Raw genomic sequence first — 18,727 nt, 5'->3', positions numbered from 1 at the left:
CATCCAATTTGCCTGACATTTCTTGGTGAAAATTAGAGGACACTGAAAACACCAAGCCTCATAATCCCAACGAGCGCATACGGCAGACAAACAAGTACAGCGTATTTAAAGAGAGTCCGTGTGTGCCGAAGCCTTCTAGACTCCTCCAGAATGTGAAAGTAACTCGCAGACTGATCCGTGAAGACTCACGCTGTGAGCATGTGGCTTTCTGTGTACTGTGGCCTTGTGTTGTCTTTTCACCAGAACAAAAAGGAGGTACATCTTTTTGCGTTACTACTCGAGGCCCTTGTGTTTGAAATGGGAAGTTTATCTTAACACAAAATTGCATTTTTCAAAATGTCATTATTTGAAAAGTCCTTAGAATTCCTAGGAACACTGTCATTTGTACTTTGCAGGTGTGCACTCAGGGATCTGAAAGGGTTTCATTTCAAAAATGAAAGCAAGAAAGGGATATGCCAGGATTTTAACAGATTTGCGTTTTTGAGTCGGACAGCCTTACAGTGATAGCCACTGACACACGAAGGAATGAATAATCAGTATAATAGAACATTCCTGATTGGGTTTCCTTGCTGTGGAATAGAGCATTCACCTGGCCACTTCACACTTTAGAGAGCTAGCAATGCATAGTGACCAAAAGCAGTTCGGTGTAATAGAAAAAGCTGTAAAGGGCGCCTGGGCGGCTCAGTCTGTTGAGCGACTGACTTCGGCTCAGGTCATGATCTTGCAGTTTGTGAATTCCGGCCCCACGTCGGGCTCACTGGCCTCAGCCTGTCAGCACAGAGCCCGCTTCAGATCCTCTGTCCCCCTCTCTGCCCCTCCCCTGCTCATGCTGTCTCTCAAAAAAATAAACATTTTTAAAAAAGAAAAACATGAATTATGATGCATGCCTCCTCCCACCCCCCCCCCCCCGAAACGAGAGACAATAAAATAACCACACTGATGACCCAAGGCCAGACTGACGATTTACTGTTTATGCTGTATTGTTCTTCCCCAAACGTCATGTTAGACGCGATGCTGATGGTGGCGGAGAGGCTCGAGGGCCCTTTCAACATCGAATCGGTCATGGACCCCATCGATGTGAAGATTTCCGATGCTATTATGAATATGCAAGAGAACAGTGTGCAAGTGTCCCAGAAGGTAATGAAGGCAGGACACTGGAAAGGACGGGCAGAGCCCCTCCCCTGCTCCAGCTTGGGACACGACTCCCCTAATGTGACTCGTGCTTGCCTCAATGCAGGTTTTCCAGGGATGTGGACCTCCCAAGCCCCTCCCGGCCGGCCGGATTTCCCGTTCCATCTCTGAAGGTGCCTTCAGCGCTCGCTTCAGACCGTATCACCCTGAGGAACGCCCAACCACAGCAGCCGGCACTAGTTTGGACCGCCTGGTGAGCAGTTTGGCAGGAACGGCCGCGTTTAATGGCAAAGAACTGAAAACATTTGCTCCGAATGCATTTTTAGTTGGAAGGCTTTCAAGTGCGGGTCTTTCAGGTGAAACTTCTCAAGCAACTTGCATGCGGATGTCAATAAATCTGCCTCTGATTTTCTAGCTCATAAAGTCGGTACGTAGTTAGGAAACGTGATGCATGTACTGTGCGCCCATCGCTGTGCATGTTATAGGGACGCAGTAAGACTCATCCTCGTTCTCAGCCCCAGCAAAGAGGGAGAAGCCGACATCCCAGGCTTAAGTGACAAAGAGGGTGTGTAGTAAGCGCTGGGACGGTCGGAAAGTACGAGCACGTGGCAGCAGGCTGTGCATACAGTAGGAGGAGGGAGCGCGATGACAGGCACTCACTTTCACAGAGGGGTTGCTCTAGATGCTTGAGCCAGAGTGTAAAAGCCTGGTGGGAAGAGAGGGTGTCTTCTCATTGTATCTACAGGGCACGGAGGCTGGCAGGCGGCAGATGGTGGTTGTAATAAAGAGGTAGAGTGGGCAGCGGATCCGGGCAACTCGTTCAGAGCTTGCATTTCGACTCTTAGTTCATGGGCGTGATTTTGCTCTTTTCTGTGTACATTTGATCTGCATTTCTCTCTTGTGACTCAAGTTGAAAATGAATTACATAGCACTCTGGAGCTACTTTAGAAATGATCAGAAGACACACGTTTAGGTGGCCGTGAGTTTTTTACAGAGCGCTTGCTTCCCCCCCCCCCCCCCCCCCACCTCATTAGGTTACCGATGTCAAGGAGAAGCTGAAAGAGGCCAAAAAGTTCTGGTCCTCTCTGCCCAGCACCGTTTGCAATGACGAGAGGATGGCCGCTGGGAATGGCAACGAGGATGGCTGCTGGAACGGGAGAGGCAAGAGCAGGTCAGCCCCGGGAGCGCTCCAGAGGGGGCCGTGTCTGTTGTCAGTTGAGGGAGGCATCCTGGAGCATCTCACAGTAGGTGGCAGTGACGTGGAAGGCTTCTGGGCGTTCTGAGGAATGGGCTTTACCCCGTAGGCATTGGGAAGGCACCCGGCTACTTACAAAGAGTACTGGGCCCAAAGTTTGTGATGGCAGTTCCAACCCCGCGTGAGGGCTGCAGCCAGGGCTCAGGCCGTTCCAGTAGTTTCGTCTTTATGGTACTCGGCCCCTCCCTGTGGGTCTTTGCCCACCAGCTTCGCCTCCTAAAGCACCAGTTCTCCAAAGGTCCCGTGCTCTTCTCGGGTGACGTCTTGCGTCCCTCCCCCTAGACACTTAGCAACTTTGCTCCGTAGCCTCCGTATCGGCACTTGACTCTGAGCCACCAACCTCCATTGCTTTCCAAAAAAGGTTCCCATCAAATTGGAGAAACAAGATGCCTGCCCGGGAAAAGGAGAAATCCAAGCTCTTTAGAAGCGGAAGAACTTCCGGGGCATCGCCCTCCGTGGAAATAACTAGACTCCAAGCAGGATTCTCTGGTGATCTTTGGCGACCTTCTGTTTTACTGATCATCTTCACAGGGTCGTTTCTCATTTCAGATACCTGTTCGCAGTGACGGGGAACGGGTTAGCCAACCAGGGCAATAACCCAGAGGTCCAGGTCGACACCAGCAAAACGGACATGTTGATCCTTCGTCAGATCATGGCCCTTCGGGTCATGACCAGCAAAATGAAGAACGCGTACAACGGGAATGACGTGGACTTCTTTGATATCAGTAAGCGTCTCTCGCGGTTTGAGATTTACACCTCGTCCTTGGGCGCCTTGTGACAAGAACAAACAGAATGAAACCTCTGTTCCGTTTTTTTAACCACTAGGCGATGAGAGCAGCGGAGAGGGAAGCGGCAGTGGTTGTGAGTATCAGCAGTGCCCTTCGGAGTTGGAGTACAACGCGACTGACCACTCGGGGAAGAGCGCCAGTGATAAAACCGGCGGCACCGGCACCCGCGTTGGGGCGCAGCCCTACCTCCTCGCTGTCTCCTGCATCTTGTTCCTGGTTATGCAGAGAGAGTGGAGATAATTCTTGATTGTCGAGAAAAAGTTTCCGTCAAAAAGTTAAGGAGGCAACCGGTTATCACTTTTATACCATCCTAGTGACTTTGCTTTTTAAATGAATGGACAACGATGTACAGTTTTTACTATGTGGCCACTGGTTTCAAAAAGGCTGACTTTGTGTTTTCATTCAGTTTTGCGGGGAAAAGGGACTTGGATGTCAAGTCACTTCCTGCTCCCCTGGAATCCTGTTAAACGTGGCTAACAGTGTAGGTACAGAACTGTAGTTAGTTGTGCATTTGTGATTTTATCACTCTTGTTTGTTTGTTGTTGTTTTTTTTTCTTTTTGTTTGTGGGTTTTTTTTTGTTTTCCTTCAATTATGATCTCACCTTGTTTCTTACAAGAAAACCAGGGTCCTTTCTTGGCATGTAACATGTACGTATTTCTGAAATATTAAATAGCTGTACATGTTATCTTATTAAAAGGAAAAGCCCAACAAGCAGTGAAATTTCCATTTATCCCTGTTGTTTTAGTTGCCTTATCTGGAGACGAGTGGATGTGATTTTGTTTTTTACTAAGTTAGGGCAGATCGCGAAGGCCGTACAGGGGGCTTCTGAAACACTCGTTCGCTGTGTTCGAGTATCAGTGCAAGAAGAAGGCTATGCCTCGTTTATGGCCAGGGACCGGAAGAGACTGCAGACTATCCCCATCTTGGTTGAATTGAGTTACACAAACTAAGATCACAGATCGGTCCTTTCCTTAAACCCGTTTATACTTAAAGTGTAGCCCATTTAGAAGAAGATTTCTTTTGAATACACTCTCCCTGGAAATATAGAAGGCATTCAGGATGTCCCCGTTACCACATGTTCACACTTAGCTCGGGGGTGGGTTTTTGTCTTTTTGTGTTTTATCCAGGCGAGTTTAGCAAGCCGCTGTATGCTGGTCTTCACGTCCACGCCGACCTGCTTTGAATCGGTACCCCGAAGGCCGAAATAAGTGACCGATAAGCTCATTTGGTCCCCCCTGTTATGGTGTACCGGATCTCAAACCCAGCCATATAGTGGAGGGAGCTGTCTGGGGGCTAGTCAGAACCAGGGTACAGCCTGGGCTCACGGGATAGCTGTCAACATTCAAAAAGTCTGTGTCTGTGCGTTTGCATTTGGTTTTGGATTCCAGTTTGTGTAAAAAAGATTTCTAGGGTGTCCTGCTTGAGTCTTCTTGCCCAGGCCTCTCTGATGAAAAAGACAAAGGACTGGCAGTGGTACACAGCGCTGTGCCACCCTAACGGCCAAGACGTCCACCGGGGGCGGGGGGAGGGGTGATCTGCGTGTCCGGAATCTTTTCATGTGATGTTGTTTTTGGAGGGGGATGGGAGAGAGGAGATAGATCTGAGAAGACGGTATCTTAGCGGTGACCCTTAGGAACCTGTTGCTTGTATCCTCACAAACGACGGCTCATAAAACTATGAGAATGTAACAAATCACTTTAAGAAGGAGTTCCCGAAAGTCTTCAGAAAGAAAATTCTGCACGTCTCTTCCTGCTCTAGACAGCCATTAAGATCCCAACCGATTCCACAGAAGCTAAAACCCACAGAGAGGTGGTTTGTGTTCTTGTTCAATCTTCAGTTGTAAGAGTAATTCTCTATTTTTATATTGAAACATAATTACTTGATAGCTCAGGGTCTACATTTCATTCAACTTTTTACACCAAATTCTGCAGAATGGTCAAATGGAATATTGGGGGCTGTTGTAAACAGAGGCTTAATTTTATTAGAAGTAGCCAGTTATTTATTAAAGCATGATGTTAATAAAATAGGCATATTCTGGCTGGTGTGTATAAGTGTTTTTTTTTTTAAAACAAATCACAGAAGACAAAATTGAAAAGGTGCTCCATTTATGTATGAGGAAAATGGATTGTAAATAGCTCAGCCGCCTTGTGAGAACTTGGAAAGTGTGCTGATACTTAGTAACTACCTCAGTTGTGAGGAATTTCCTTTTTAGCTTAGACTATTACTTTTACTTGGTAGAAATGAATCTGGTCTCCAAACTGTGGCTCAAAGAGTTATCCCCGTAGACCTTGTTAGATTGTTTTTAATTTAAAACCTTGAACTCTGCCCAGCTGTTTTCTTTCAGTCAAGTTCTCTACACCAATAACATTTTCCGAATTAAATATTCTTGAAGGTTCTTCTGGACTCTGACGGATTTGTTTTCTTTCTTTGCATTTTTCCCTGTTACCCTTTTATTATTTAAATTGTCTCTTGCTTTTGAACTTGAACTATGGAATAAACAAATCATAGATTTTTCCATTCAGATCTGACTGGATAACTCTTGGCTTCTAACCAGCTGGCAGGCTCACCGTTGCACCCCACTCTCCCCCCCCCCAAAAAAAAAGAATAAAGGCAAGTTGAATATTTTAAAATCTTAAGAGTTCAGGGTATGAGGTAGAATAAAAGCTTTGTTAGTAGACCTGACTTTTCCAGAGTCTCCGTTCATAGCATGTGACTTTGTGTTTTACAAAGTCATTTAGAAGTTCTTTTTCTTTCCCAGTACTTCACCACTCTTGTACCTTAAGAAAAAAACATTTTAACGACTCTTAGATGTACATTTCATTTCAGAAAAGAGTCTGTAATCAGCACCTATTATTTGATAAAAGGCAAAGGACAGAGAATCGATGTGCGCGTTAAAACTTTCCTCCCTCGGTGTTAGAAACCTAACAGTTCACATGAAGTAGAATTTGCCACCTGTGATTCTAGAACCAGCATAAAAATAGATGTAGGTGATGCCACACAAAATCCGGCTTGGCCTTCTGCGTCTGCAGAATGTGTCCACTTGCAGAGCTGAACGGTGCAGTACGTTCATAACCGGATCTGCTCTAGGAGGCCTGCGTGTGCTTTCTCACCCTCGAGCAAATGCCAAACTACCAAGTACAACTTTCCTGCCTTTTTCGAAACCAGGAAAAAAGAAGCACTGGGAACATTTTTTCCAACTCAGCACTTCGTTTTGGGAGGGGGGGGGGACGACGTAGCTCTGCATTCTGGGATACACTTTATTGTACAAGCTCAGTTTCCACTTTTAACCTCCTCCGGTTACTTTCTCCTGGAAGTCCTTACAGATGTGAAAACTCTCTGGGAGATAACATACGGTAATCTAGGAATTCCAGGCCACCCGTCAGGCAAATCCCTATAATATTTAAGTTATCTAGTTTAGCTTTTCATTAGGTAATTAATACCTTGACAGGGTTTAAAAACCAAAACCTACATAAAGGTATACAGGGGAAGTTTCCCTTCCGTTCCAGCATCCATCCGATCTGTCCAGTTACCCCCAGACTCTAAACTTATTAATTGGTTTATAAATATATCTCCCAGAGTTTCATGATGTGCAAGCAAGTATGAATAGAGGTTTTTCCCTCCTTGTTGTGTTTTTTTTCTTTTTTACATGGAAGGTAGCATATAGTGTCCTAATTTTTTTTTAGTTAATTACCTTTGAGAGGAGGGATCCCTAAAGATACAGATTCCTATTCTAAAGGCATGGCTTCTCAGTGGTACCCCATTTGGGATTTTGACTATTTTGGCCCAGATGGATCTACGTGATTTTTTTTTTCAAGAAACAAATGTCGAATTGAACGAGGAACAGTCATGATAGTGCTACAATCCTGGAGTGCATCACTAGGATGCTGTCTGTTCACGTTAAGTTCGTTCCTGGTAGTTTGTTAACATATCGTCACCAGTGAAGAAGGTACTGACTGGCCAAAGCAATTGGGAAGATCCTCTTAGAACACCGCACATGAACACCACTGTTAATGTGTGAGAATGGTTCAAAGGAAATGTACCCTGGGAATGATTCCTACTCTATTAGAATACTGTACTTTTTAAAATTATTTTTATTTTTTAAGTTTATTTTTGAGAGAGCAGGCGTGGGGCAGAGGGAGAGGGAGAGACAGAATCTCAGGCAGGCTCATGCACCGCCAGCGCAGAGCCCGATGTGAGGCTCGAACCCACGAACCGTGAGATCGTGACCTGAGCTGAAACCAAGAGTCCCAACACTTCACCAGCTGAGCCACCCAGGGGCCCCTAGGATTCCGTGCTCTTAAAAGTTTCCTCGAGCCCGGAGCCCTCGAAGCAGCGGCCGCCGTCATGCAAAGATGGAGAGGAGAGCGTTCCGGAAACGCGTACCTGGGTTTTCCCGGTCAGCCTTAAGTTGTCTGTCCGATTGCCAAGGAGTCATTCGAATACGCAAACGATGGTCAGGGTTCAGTCTTCGTGTGAAGTTGAACTTTTATCCATCAGCGTTTGGAGAGACTCGAGCATTGGTCCGTAGACTCTACGGGACTCCGTTTCGCAGCAGGAGTGTCCACACGTGGCAGTAAGTGCACATCTCACTCTCCTTGGGACGCTTCTTAAACATCGGCGAGGCATCCTGAAAAAATAAGCACCGGATTGTTGGAAAGAACAGGCCGCCGCGCCTCAGGCATACCCGGTGAGCGCTGATGAAAGGCGACCGGTAGGCTCAAGGCCAAGATGCTTTTCTGAAGGGTTTTACGCTTTTGTTCTCCGGTGGCTGGGGAAGTTTTGCAGCACCTTCCTTGCCACTCCGTGGACCGTGTTTCTCCCGCGGCACAGCTGGAAATCCTGTGCGCGCACACAGACACGTACGTACTGCCGCGCACGTTTGTGTCTTTTCGAACCCTTGGTCCCAGGCCGACCTTACCCCCGTCGCTTGCGGGCTGCCTTCCCCCTGCTGTCGGCGGTGTGTGCTTGGGGAGCGCGGGCTAACTTTAATGATAGCCTAAGGGGAACATCATTAGGAAGGTAAGTCTCCGGCCAAGAAAAAAATACACGCGTGCACATATAAAATGCATTCCAGACAGAATTGCCTAGGTTTACCACAGCCCGGGACTTGCTTTTCTGCACCGACATTGATAACCTAGAACTGACTGTAGCCCACTGTTCTCGGTGACTCACCACGCTGGGCACTTGGTGCCGGGTTAGCCACAAAGAAGGAACTCCGGTCGGTGAGTCATTTTCTGAACCCTGGCATCAGGATCTGAACCCGTTCACTGTACGTGCCTTTATAGGTCTTGAGTGCCCCCGCCCTCACCTCGCTTGTAAAATGCAATGAAAAGCTCGTTTCGGCGCGGAATAATTTGCAACCAGCTCCGGCCGCAGCAGCCGAAAGTTATTTGAACGTATTTGCTGTGAAAAGAAAGTTCCTGGCTGCTTGGGCACCCGTAAACATCCCGACTGAGCAGGGAGCCAGGACAAACCTGTGCGCGGGGCACGAAGGCCAAGGCGCAGCCATGGTCCCACACGTAGAAGTCGCTCCATTTTGCACCTGCGTCTAAGGACTCGGGTTACTTTTCCAAGGGTGACGTACAGTAAGAGATGCAAGAACCAAGTTTGGAACAGAGGTTGGTTGGCCACCAGAGCCTGGTGTTTTGTTTCTGTTTTTGTTTCTGTTTTTTCCCCAAATGCTAGTTTTCCCTCCGTGACTCCTTTCTCCTTACTTTGTTGTGTCAGTCATCAGGAAGGGACACGTTTGTCACGCTTGCCGCTATTAGAACCGTACTGGCCATGACCTTTAACCTGGCCTTCTGCAGGACCGGTACGGTATTTTTCTTTTCTTTTCTTCTCTTTTCTTTTCTTTCCTTTTCTTTTCTTTTCTCTTTCCTTTCCTTTCTCTTCTCTTCTCTTCTCTTCTCTTCTCTTCTCTTCTCTTCCCTTCTTTTCGGAAACAAATGTTGATAAAAAGGTTTTGTAACCTCACGTGGTGGCTCCTTGCTCAGTGAACTTCGAAGCAGGAAGAGCTCAGCTGATAGTGCATAGGGACCGTGTGGCCTTTGTGCTGGTTTTGGAAGAACAGGCATTAAGTGATTCTGTCCGCCCTCTCCAGGACAGCCTCCCGTGACCCTGTGTGGAAGGGCTTTGGGGTGGCCCTGGCAGCGGCATCGTTGGAAAGGGTAAACTTGCTGAACATTTACACGAACACAGTCTGTTAAGAAAAACACCATATTTACATACGGAAAATTCATAACCTGCCTAATCATCTAGACTTTGCAAGGAGGTAAATACATCTTGGGATAAATAGAACCCTGTGACTATAATCTGGGCATCTTCAAGAACCCTCAACAGGATTTCACCTTAAACATTACACATGGGTCAGATGTTGGACACAAAGAACCAAGTTCATAGGCACTGCCGTGGAAGAGGAGTGTAGTACCAGGTTTTTTTCTCCTGGACTGGTCTTCGTGCACATTAGAAAAGACCACATCCTAAGACAAAACGTGTGCTTGAGGGACAGGAGAGTTTGACTTGCCATTTCCTACCCAGAGAGGGAACCTGGGAGCTTTTGTTGACTGTTCCTCTGAACACATGCCCATCGGGTGGTATATACTGAAAACAATTGGGAAGGTCCTGCTCTACCGGTACTCAGACTCGTGTTTGACCCCAACCTTGATCCAAGGTCCAGAGAGAAACCTGTGAGACCAGCAGGGGCTGTGGACTCTACCTCCAAATGAAAGAAAGGCAAGGGATGCTTCACTGGTCTGACCATGTAACACACACCTGGGGAATCGAGTAGTGACTTACGAAATTGGTTAAACCATGGATGCTGTAGGCTGATGGTGACCAGCTGATGTGAAGAAAATCCCTGAACTCCAGGGGTGGGTGAGGGCGGTGTGGTAAGGGAGGCATCCTCTGAGGTAGCCATCAGACATTGGTATTACTCTTCAACCTGCCCCTTGGGCCATTGGCCCACACACAATCAGGGCTGGATGGGCCCTCATGTACCCGCGTTGCCTAATTTGTCTACTCAGCTCCCTTTTGGAGAACTAGTTTACGTCCGAAAAATTTGCAGGTCCCTGTCATATTGAAACACACTCCAAAGAAGTACCTGAAGAGGCCAGCCCTTGGTTAGCAGAGATTGCTAATGACAGTCACTTTGGCTCTGGGTGTGTGGGTTTCCAGAGCCACATGGGATTTGAGGAAGTCATATGATTTATTTATTTATTTTGAAATTTATAATTATTTAAAAAAATATTAATGTTTATTTTTGAGAGAGAGAGAGAGAGAGAGAGAGGAAGACACACAATCTGAAACAGGCTCCAGGCTCTGAGCTGTCAGCACAGAGCCCGATGCGGGGCTTGAACTCACAAACTGCGAGATCGTGACCTGAGCCGAAGTCGGACACTTAACCGACTGAGCCACCCAGGCACCCCTAAAAAATTTTTTTTAGTTTGAATTCCAGTATAGGTAACATACAGTGTTATGTTAGTTTCAGGTGTACAAATAGTAATTCAACAATTCTATTCATTACTCACTGCTCGTCAAGATAAGTGTTCTCTTGGCAGTATTATGATTTACGACATGGCTGGCCTTGGTCTCTGCATGGGAAGATGAAGGAGGGTATAAATGGGAGACCCATTCTCAGCCCATAGTTCCACTGGGGAGACAGAGGTCACTCGGGAAACATGCCAGTGAATTACAGAAGTTCTTAGCTGCCCTGCTGATCGAGCGAGAGCAGCACACCACAGTGGCAGGGGTGGCTTCCTGGGAGAGGCAGGGTTCTAGCTGGACTTAAAAAGAAGGACAGGGAATTCTGTGAACTACTTGTGGGCAGGACCGATCCTCCGTTCTTAGTACTCTTTGGGTGCCGCGGGTTGCCTCCCAGTAAGATGCTGGCAGCTGTGAAATTGAAGGAGTAAGGGCTGACAGGTGGCACTAACTGGCCCGAGGACAGGTGCGGGACAGATGTGGGTCATCAAGGGGTGGAAAAGCAATGTGTCTAAAGAATGGAGGTGAAGGGGCACCTGGTTGGCTCAGTCGGTAGAGTATATGATTCTTGATCTCAGGGTCATGGGTTCAAGCCCCACATCGGGTGTAGAGATTACTTCAATAAATAAAATTTTAAAAACATAATAATGAATGGAGGTGAATATTTGTTAGTACAGGACTAGAGAAGAATGGGATCAGAGTATGAAACCCTCAAAAGCTAGGCAAGGCAATTTAAAATTCAAATGGGCACGATCTGATGGAAATTCTTGCACAGGCCTTGACATGCTGACCCGGGTGTATACATACGAACTAAGAAGCATGTGGCACGGATCCTACAGGGTTTTCCTTGGGCTTGGCCGTGCCGAGCACTCTACGGTGCATCCAGAAGGGGCTCAGCGCCTCTCACACCTCCTATGCCCTAGCGTCCCCCAGACCATCTTGATTGGGAGCTTTCTGGTAAAGACAATCCAGTTCCACACGAGGGGCACTTCTTGGATGCCCAGGCTAACAGTGCACTCAGATACGTTAGAAGGGGTCCTCGAAGCCTCCCACACTGTCACATCCTTGGATTGTGGCCAGCCACGCGGGTGTGTCTTCACCGTTTCTTCAAGCGTTGCTTCCAGCCCACCCGCACAGCCCTACCCCTGCAGACATCCCAGTGTTGCCAGGCATCTCAGGCCACTCTGTTCTGCTCTGGCCTCTTGGTTCTGGAGAGGAACGTGGGGAAGGATCCCCGGAGTCTGGTTCCCCAGACGCCATCCTGCAGGGACTTGGGATTTTAGGGGAGATGGGAAACTTCAAGCATTAGGCAGCCAGCCTGCAGGATGAATGGGCCAAATATATATCAGGTTAAGGAGGGACTCCTCTGAAGAGGGGGTGAGAGGGGCGGGACCATCCTAGGCAGCTTATGTCACCTTACCCCTTGGTGACCTAGATCACAGTCTGAAAACTACAACACAGCTGCTTCGCTTCTTTCTGGGCTTTCCTCTTAAATGAGGTCTCTCTGTGCCCTGTGTGTGGCACAGGGTGGTTATGAGGAAATGCTGGGAAGACGCACACACCGGGACTTTGGGAGCCGGAAAACACAATGGAGTTCCAAGGTAAGAAGTGGCCTTCTAGGGGACCAGGGCCCCAGGAGCTGCCCCATCACGAGGCCTTGCCCAGGGCAGGGGCAGTCTGACAAGGCCTTGCACGCCGGGCTCCGTGACCACTTGGATGACCGCATTCCTGAGGCCTGGCCGCTGAGCTCACCTCCGGCAGCGGGCACAGGTTGGAGCCTGGGCAGGAAGGAGCCCCAGCTGCGGCCCCTTCCGCGCTCTCGGCGCCCACTCTGTAGGCCACACACTGCACACATGTAGAATGGAGTGGGCCTGTACACCCGCCGTGCCGTTGCCAAGTGGTAGCAGGAAGGCCGCATTTGGATCAAAGTATGGCTGGGGTTTTATAGAAGACGAGCAGATGGGAGTGCGAAGCCTGCTTCTTCCCGACAAGAGAAGATTCTAAGTGTCTAATAATGACATATTCTGATTTAAAGGTTGAAAACAAGAGAAACGCCCAATGGTCCCTTTACCTTACCCATTCGCCGTCCTCCACACCCTGAAAACACACCTCTTTTCTCCTCTCCACCGGTGAAGCCAGGGGAGAGAAACTCCACGCACTGAGCCTCCCTCCTAGGAGGCAGGCAGGAGGACGCTCAGGTGAGCGCCCCTCGATCCCCCAGATTGTGCCTCCCCCCACCACACGCCACCAGCCCCCTGTCCCCAATTTCCTGCCAGACTCTGAGTTGCCATCGCATTTGTGAATTACAGCTCTTCTCTCCTGGTCACATAGCAAAGCTCCAGAGCGGACAGGGAGAAGGGAGAAAGCCATGCAGAAGTGGCTCCCAGTAGCCAAGTCCCATCTGTCCTCTCCCGAAGGATCCGATGTGGTCTCGGAAGGGCGGGGAGTGAGTGGCGTTGGGCTGGCACCAACAAAAAGCCCTGCCGGGCCTCTTAGGCCTTTTTCGTGTTTCCTTTTATCCTGGCCCTGGGGTGCTCAGTGTTCTGCAGCGTCAAGGCTGCAGGGAAAAGTGAACAAAGGAATGAGCAATAGCCGATCTCCGCGGCTCTCCAGCACGACAGCATGCTGAGTAGAAGTCACGTTCTGGAGTCATTTGAAGGCGTCCTCGTTGCTTCAAGGTGGGCAGACCTGAAAGTCAATTTACCCAGTTCAGAGAGAGAACATTGCACAACCGGAACGTCTTCGCTAGATATGACCTTAGGAATTTGCTGAATTTAGTATGGAGCGATATATGTCAAACGATCACTTATGTGGCCCGCAGGGGTCCTTCTTCCTATTCCAGAAACGTCGACAGAGTATGTACCATATGCCGGGCACCGTTCCAGGCACCGGGGATACCATAGCGAAGCAAAATAGACGTAGTGACCATTCTGGCAGAGCTCGCCACTAGAGAGGGAGACAGACGATCAAGTAGTCACGGCAAAGGAAGTATAACTGCAGAGTGAAATGGGACCCTTGCAGTGTGATATAATCACATCAGAGCCCTAGGAAATGCCTATACCCCCGTGAGCAGTCATGGCAGTGGCCGAGGTCGAGGGCGGTGGTTCTCCGACGCGAGTGTGCGTCAGTATCTCCCGGAGCGATCGATCCGCTACACACAGCCAGGCCCCATCCCCAGAACTTCTAATTCAGCAGATCTGGGATGGGGCCCAACAGCTTGCATTTCTGCAACTTTTCCAGGTGACGCTGCTGGTCCGGAGACTACGCCTCGAGAATTACTGACCCAGGCAAAGCAGTTTTAAGCCTGGCCTTTGATACGGGCACACAGCCCTGTGGGGCAGTCAGAGGCAACTCCAAAGCAATAGAAGACAAGCATCAGGTAAACTGAGACCGCAGTCGTCTTGCCACAGTGACGGGTCAGGCTTTAATATTCCCAAACGGAGCCCATCCACCACACCTCAGGCCCCAGAAAAGGCCAGGCAAGTGTGGAGGGAGTGAGGCGGACCCACAAGAGGTCTAATTTCATAAGGGATTAAGGAGTTAGCTGAGCATGATAGCACCACAAGGGAAGCCTGAGTAAGGAGTGGGGATCACTCTAGAGAACTAGTAGGGGGAGAGGATGATTCTGAGTACTTCCCTTGTCCGTCTTTCATGCAGCCTCCTGGCCCAGAGCACACGGATTAAAAGAGTGGTTTCGCCACATCCCTGCAACATGCTGAGAAGCCAAGATCCCATCAAAGACAGTGGTATTAGTTAAGACGGTCTTGGTTACAAGGAAGGATAAATCTAACTCAAAAGGATTTAAACGATAAGGGGTTTATCATCTCCTCTGACAAGAATCTACCACATAAGGAAAGCTGCAGGGATGGTTATTTCTCAGTGTTGTTATCAAGGATCCGGGTTCTTTCCATCTTTCAATTTGCCCACCGTGGCACGTTGGATACCTTCTCTCACGATTGAGAGATGGCTGGAAAACCTCAACAGAGCTGAAAAAATGGCTGTAGCAGTTATGGTAATAATACATCCTCACACACCACTTTCTGTTGGCAGCCATGAGACACTGTTTCCCTTAAGTCTCTCGAGGAGCCAAGAACCTTTCCTCAAAGGTACCCTGTTCCGGCAAACCTTCCCTCCCCTCTTGTTGTCCAGAGTGGCTCACGTGTCCGAAGCTGTTGAGTATAAAGTCTAACCAAGATTCAAGCCCTGGGCGGAGGCTAGTCCTATTTGTAAATTTTTTTTTTTAATGTTTATTTATTTTTGAGACAGAGAGAGACAGAGCATGAACGGGGGAGGGGCAGAGAGAGAGGGAGACACAGAATCGGAAGCAGGCTCCAGGCTCTGAGCCATCAGCCCAGAGCCCGACGCGGGGCTCGAACTCGCGGACCGCGAGATCGTGACCTGAGCTGAAGTCAGAGGCTTAACCTACTGAGCCACCCAGGCGCCCCAAGGCTAGTCCTATTTGAAAGACCTGGCTTCAGGGAGGAGGATAGACACTGAGCAAATTAGGGGCTGAGTCACAAGCAAGGAGGGAGGAATGGTTATTGGGTAGGCAGATAACTGGGTTGGCTACACCTGCGTACTACTAGAGGGAAACACGAGTAGGAGTATAGGGCACCCTCGCTGCAGCCGGGATGGATAAGTGGAGCATTACATCGTCAGTGCCTTAGCCATCAGCAGCTCCGGCGGGGATAGGAAACTTCATTGAGATTCAGGGATTCCGGAATGTACGCAGAGCTACATAGAGATCAATTTATCACCTTCTAGACATACACCAGCTCCACCCAATTCCCACAGTCCCTTAAAGGTCAGCCGGGTCAATCTTGAATCCTTGATGATTGATTGCCCTCTACAATAGTCCTGCCATGTGGTTGCCCGAGCACTGCTTGGACACGTCCAGTGACAGGGATCTCACTACCCCCGGTAGTGTTCTATCTCCGGGCATCTCTAAATGTTAGGACAGGTTTTCTGCCAACTCCAAGGTGTACGCACGTGGACTGTTTGCTCAGTGATTAGGTGGCAGAGCCTTTGAAGTTGCTGTCAGTGTTTCCACTGGAAATGGACGTTTTCGGACGTTTCTAACTAAAATTTCCTTGCAGATTCGTACATGTTGCCAAGAGATACTTTAGAAAATAAACAACCAAATAACTCCGGGAAAATTTTGGCTTGTCTGCGTTCAGATCTTTAGATATTTTTCATAATTCAAACCCATTTTTGGTTTGAATGGTTTAAATTTTAACAAGAGATTAGCCCATGGCATAACCTCATAACTAACATTTGGGGGGGAAATGTTTTAAGGAAATGCCTTGCAGTGCTAGCCTTAAACGTAGTTGTTGTATGTAGGACCCACGTGGCTCCTTCCCCGTTTCGACTGGAGAGGCCTAGCTGAGCTCCTGGTTGTCCTCACGGGAGGAGGGGATGATTTCCCTTGGTGTCACCTCGCGAGGAGAGTAGGATGGTGTATTCGGTGTGATCACACGAATCCCGATGAATGCGGAATAACAACAGCTTCCACCTTGGCCAAGACAGAGGAGGGGCTTGGTAGCATTCACTGCAGAGTTTCAGCAGGTGGGGATTAGAGGCAGTGTCCAAGGGAGCGCCAAGGGACCGTCTGTGCCCCAGTGACTCTATTCTTCTCTGACTACATGGATCACCCCTGCCTGACCAGACCAGAGGGAGTTGCCTGGGTTCACCAGCGTCCCGCATTCTCGTCGGTTGTCTTCAAATGTCAGTATGATGCTATGGAAATATTTTTTTTTCCATTTCCAGCAGGGAAGAGTCCCCTTCAGTATGCCTGCATGGTCAGAAGTGCAGAAAGTTTTTATTTCAAGGATGATTCCATCTATACTGCTGCCCCCGCTTTTCCCCACCCTCCTGATTCATGTTCCCTTTTCCCACCACCAACTCTGAAGCCACTATCCTCAAAGCAGCCTCTCCCCTCCTCCTTCTCCTCCCTTCTTTGGGCCCGCCCGCCCCCCTCCCGATCCAGACATGGCTTTGGCTTTGGTTTTGGTTTTGTTAAAATATAGTTAATGCAGATTCATACTTCTTTAGCAGTGGCCGAGAGCTTGACATAGCCTGTGGAATCAACCTTGAGAAAACTGCTCCCACTCCCCAATAGTTACCCCTGACCTTTCTTCTTTAACAAGTGTGCCCTCATTTTTCCAACAGTGCCTGTGTAGGCTGATCCCTCAAAAGGTTAGCCGGTGCTCCAGAACCCACTAGAGAATGCCTTCCCAGCCTGCAGCACGCTTGGAGTTCCCGCCACTTTGGGGCATATCTCCTGCCACTGACGATGGATATAAGTTTTTTTTTTAATAGCCGGAAGTTAGTAAAGGCCACACCCGGAGCATTGGCCAGAGGGTTCTGTCACCAACCAGATCCGTTTGCATGTAAGACAAGTGCCAAGAAAGCCAAGTTCTCATGAGGTTCGCTCAGCCTCAAGGTCAATAATTTTGCTCAGAAACGAGATGTGGTTATGAAAGAAGGAGAGGGATTTTCTCACATGGCTCAGAAACAGCTCGGAAGTCAGGTCCCGTGAACGGTGCTTCAAGTCATGTGAGTGTGACAATATGGCTGGAGCTAGTGGACAGCCTTCCAAGGAACCTCTGCACTTGGAAGGAGCCAGCACTCGTTGGGAGGGCAAGTTCTGCTCTTTTGTTAAAAGTCACAGACACACAGTGACTGATTCGAGGATGCATCAGGAAGTCCTAACAGCTTGGTGGTAAGCCTCATCATGAGCTCTTACCCAGCTTCCTTAAACGCTGGGCTCTGTCCGCTTGTCCTCCATGATGCACTTCCGTGGCAGTCACTGCTGGCTTGGTCAGACCAATCAGAGATGGCATCTGTGAGATCTCTCACCGACAGATTCTGAAACGCTAGGAAAAAAATGTGAGGGAAGCAAGCTTTGTCCCGGGTGCCCTCAGCCTCTCAGATATCAGCCTTTTCCTACCACCCACTCCCCAAACCCCAGAGGCTCTGGTGGCCCGCTTTCCCTCCTGGAGCCTCTGCATTTTGACTGGGAGCAAAGTGTTCAGCTGAAGCTATGACATCGTCATTTAGGGATTTGAGGCAAGGGTGGACAGGAAGGTCAGGGCTCGGGAGGTTCCTTCCAAGTTTCCCAAATCACTCGTTAGCTCTGAAAAACCCCAGCCGCTGGACTGTTTCACATCCTCAAGAGATCATACCGCCAAGAAGGTCTCCAGAATCTTGTCACGACTGGCCAAAAGGAAGATGGTTTCCATTTAGTCTATACTTTCAGCTGTTTCCCGGTGGGAAGGCATGGCTCGTCCCGTTCACTGCTTTAATAACTGGCCGGACCCTGTCTGGTGACGTGGCCAGACTTGTCGGGTGGCTATGTGCAGGGAGCACTCAGGGTTGAGGGCACCATGAGTGGATGCCGGCCAGACCACCATGGCCTAGGCAAGCTGATTATACAGGCGGATCCCTGCTCTGGGGACGGCTGGGCTGGTGGGGAATTGGAGGCTGGTGTCGCATTCGACCTAATTTGAGGCCTAAGTAAAAATGTGTGTTTGGTAATGGAGACACTCATATTGAAAACAGGTGGTGTTTGGGCTTTTGCCTACGCTCTAAAATGGTTTGTCTGAGGTCCATATGCTTTTCTGGTTCCAAAGTCTCAGCCTCCTCTGGGTTTGGATTTCCACTAAGGACAAGGCCTACTTGAGCCTCTGTTCTGAAGGGGGCTCCTTGAAAGTCGCCAAGGATGTGGAACTGTGGTTGAGGGGTGGCACTTGCCTAATGGTGAAGAGCAGGAAGAGAAATGAGGGGAAAGAAAGGAGGGCTGCCTGTATGGGCAGCAAAAAGCTGAAGTTCTGTCCTCTTGGTCGATACATGTGCCCTGAGATTGCTGGGGGCAAATTGGTACAGCACCTGCGAGAGTTGAGCCCCACCTCTATGCCAGGTGCCGTGTGGGCAATATGAGAGAGATAAGGCCGGGCTTACTTGCAAATGGGAGACATCAGACGTCCAAAATATGATACCAGTAGAAGGTAACGCAACCACCAGCCAAGCAGTACTGAGCAGGGCTTTTTAGACTATTCTCCAGAAGGTTGCTCC

The 18,727-nt window shown here is 48.9% G+C and overlaps 1 protein-coding gene across 1 annotated transcript in view; it reads left to right on the top strand.

Moving 5' to 3' along the window:
- The window catches only part of GPC4 (glypican 4), a 109,438-nt gene extending 103,742 nt beyond the window's left edge, over positions 1-5,696 (top strand). Inside the window, exons 5-9 of the mRNA XM_042974912.1 lie at positions 1,007-1,137; positions 1,238-1,384; positions 2,166-2,302; positions 2,936-3,111; positions 3,212-5,696. Coding sequence (XP_042830846.1) covers positions 1,007-1,137; positions 1,238-1,384; positions 2,166-2,302; positions 2,936-3,111; positions 3,212-3,414 — 794 coding nt within the window. The 3' untranslated portion in view covers positions 3,415-5,696. The remainder of the gene's footprint in view (positions 1-1,006; positions 1,138-1,237; positions 1,385-2,165; positions 2,303-2,935; positions 3,112-3,211) is intronic.
- Positions 5,697-18,727: the final 13,031 nt, after the last annotated feature.

This window comes from Panthera tigris, chromosome X (assembly GCF_018350195.1).
Source record: "Panthera tigris isolate Pti1 chromosome X, P.tigris_Pti1_mat1.1, whole genome shotgun sequence".
Classification (NCBI taxonomy): Eukaryota; Metazoa; Chordata; class Mammalia; order Carnivora; family Felidae; genus Panthera; species Panthera tigris.
This window is presented reverse-complemented; position numbering and strand designations above follow the sequence as displayed.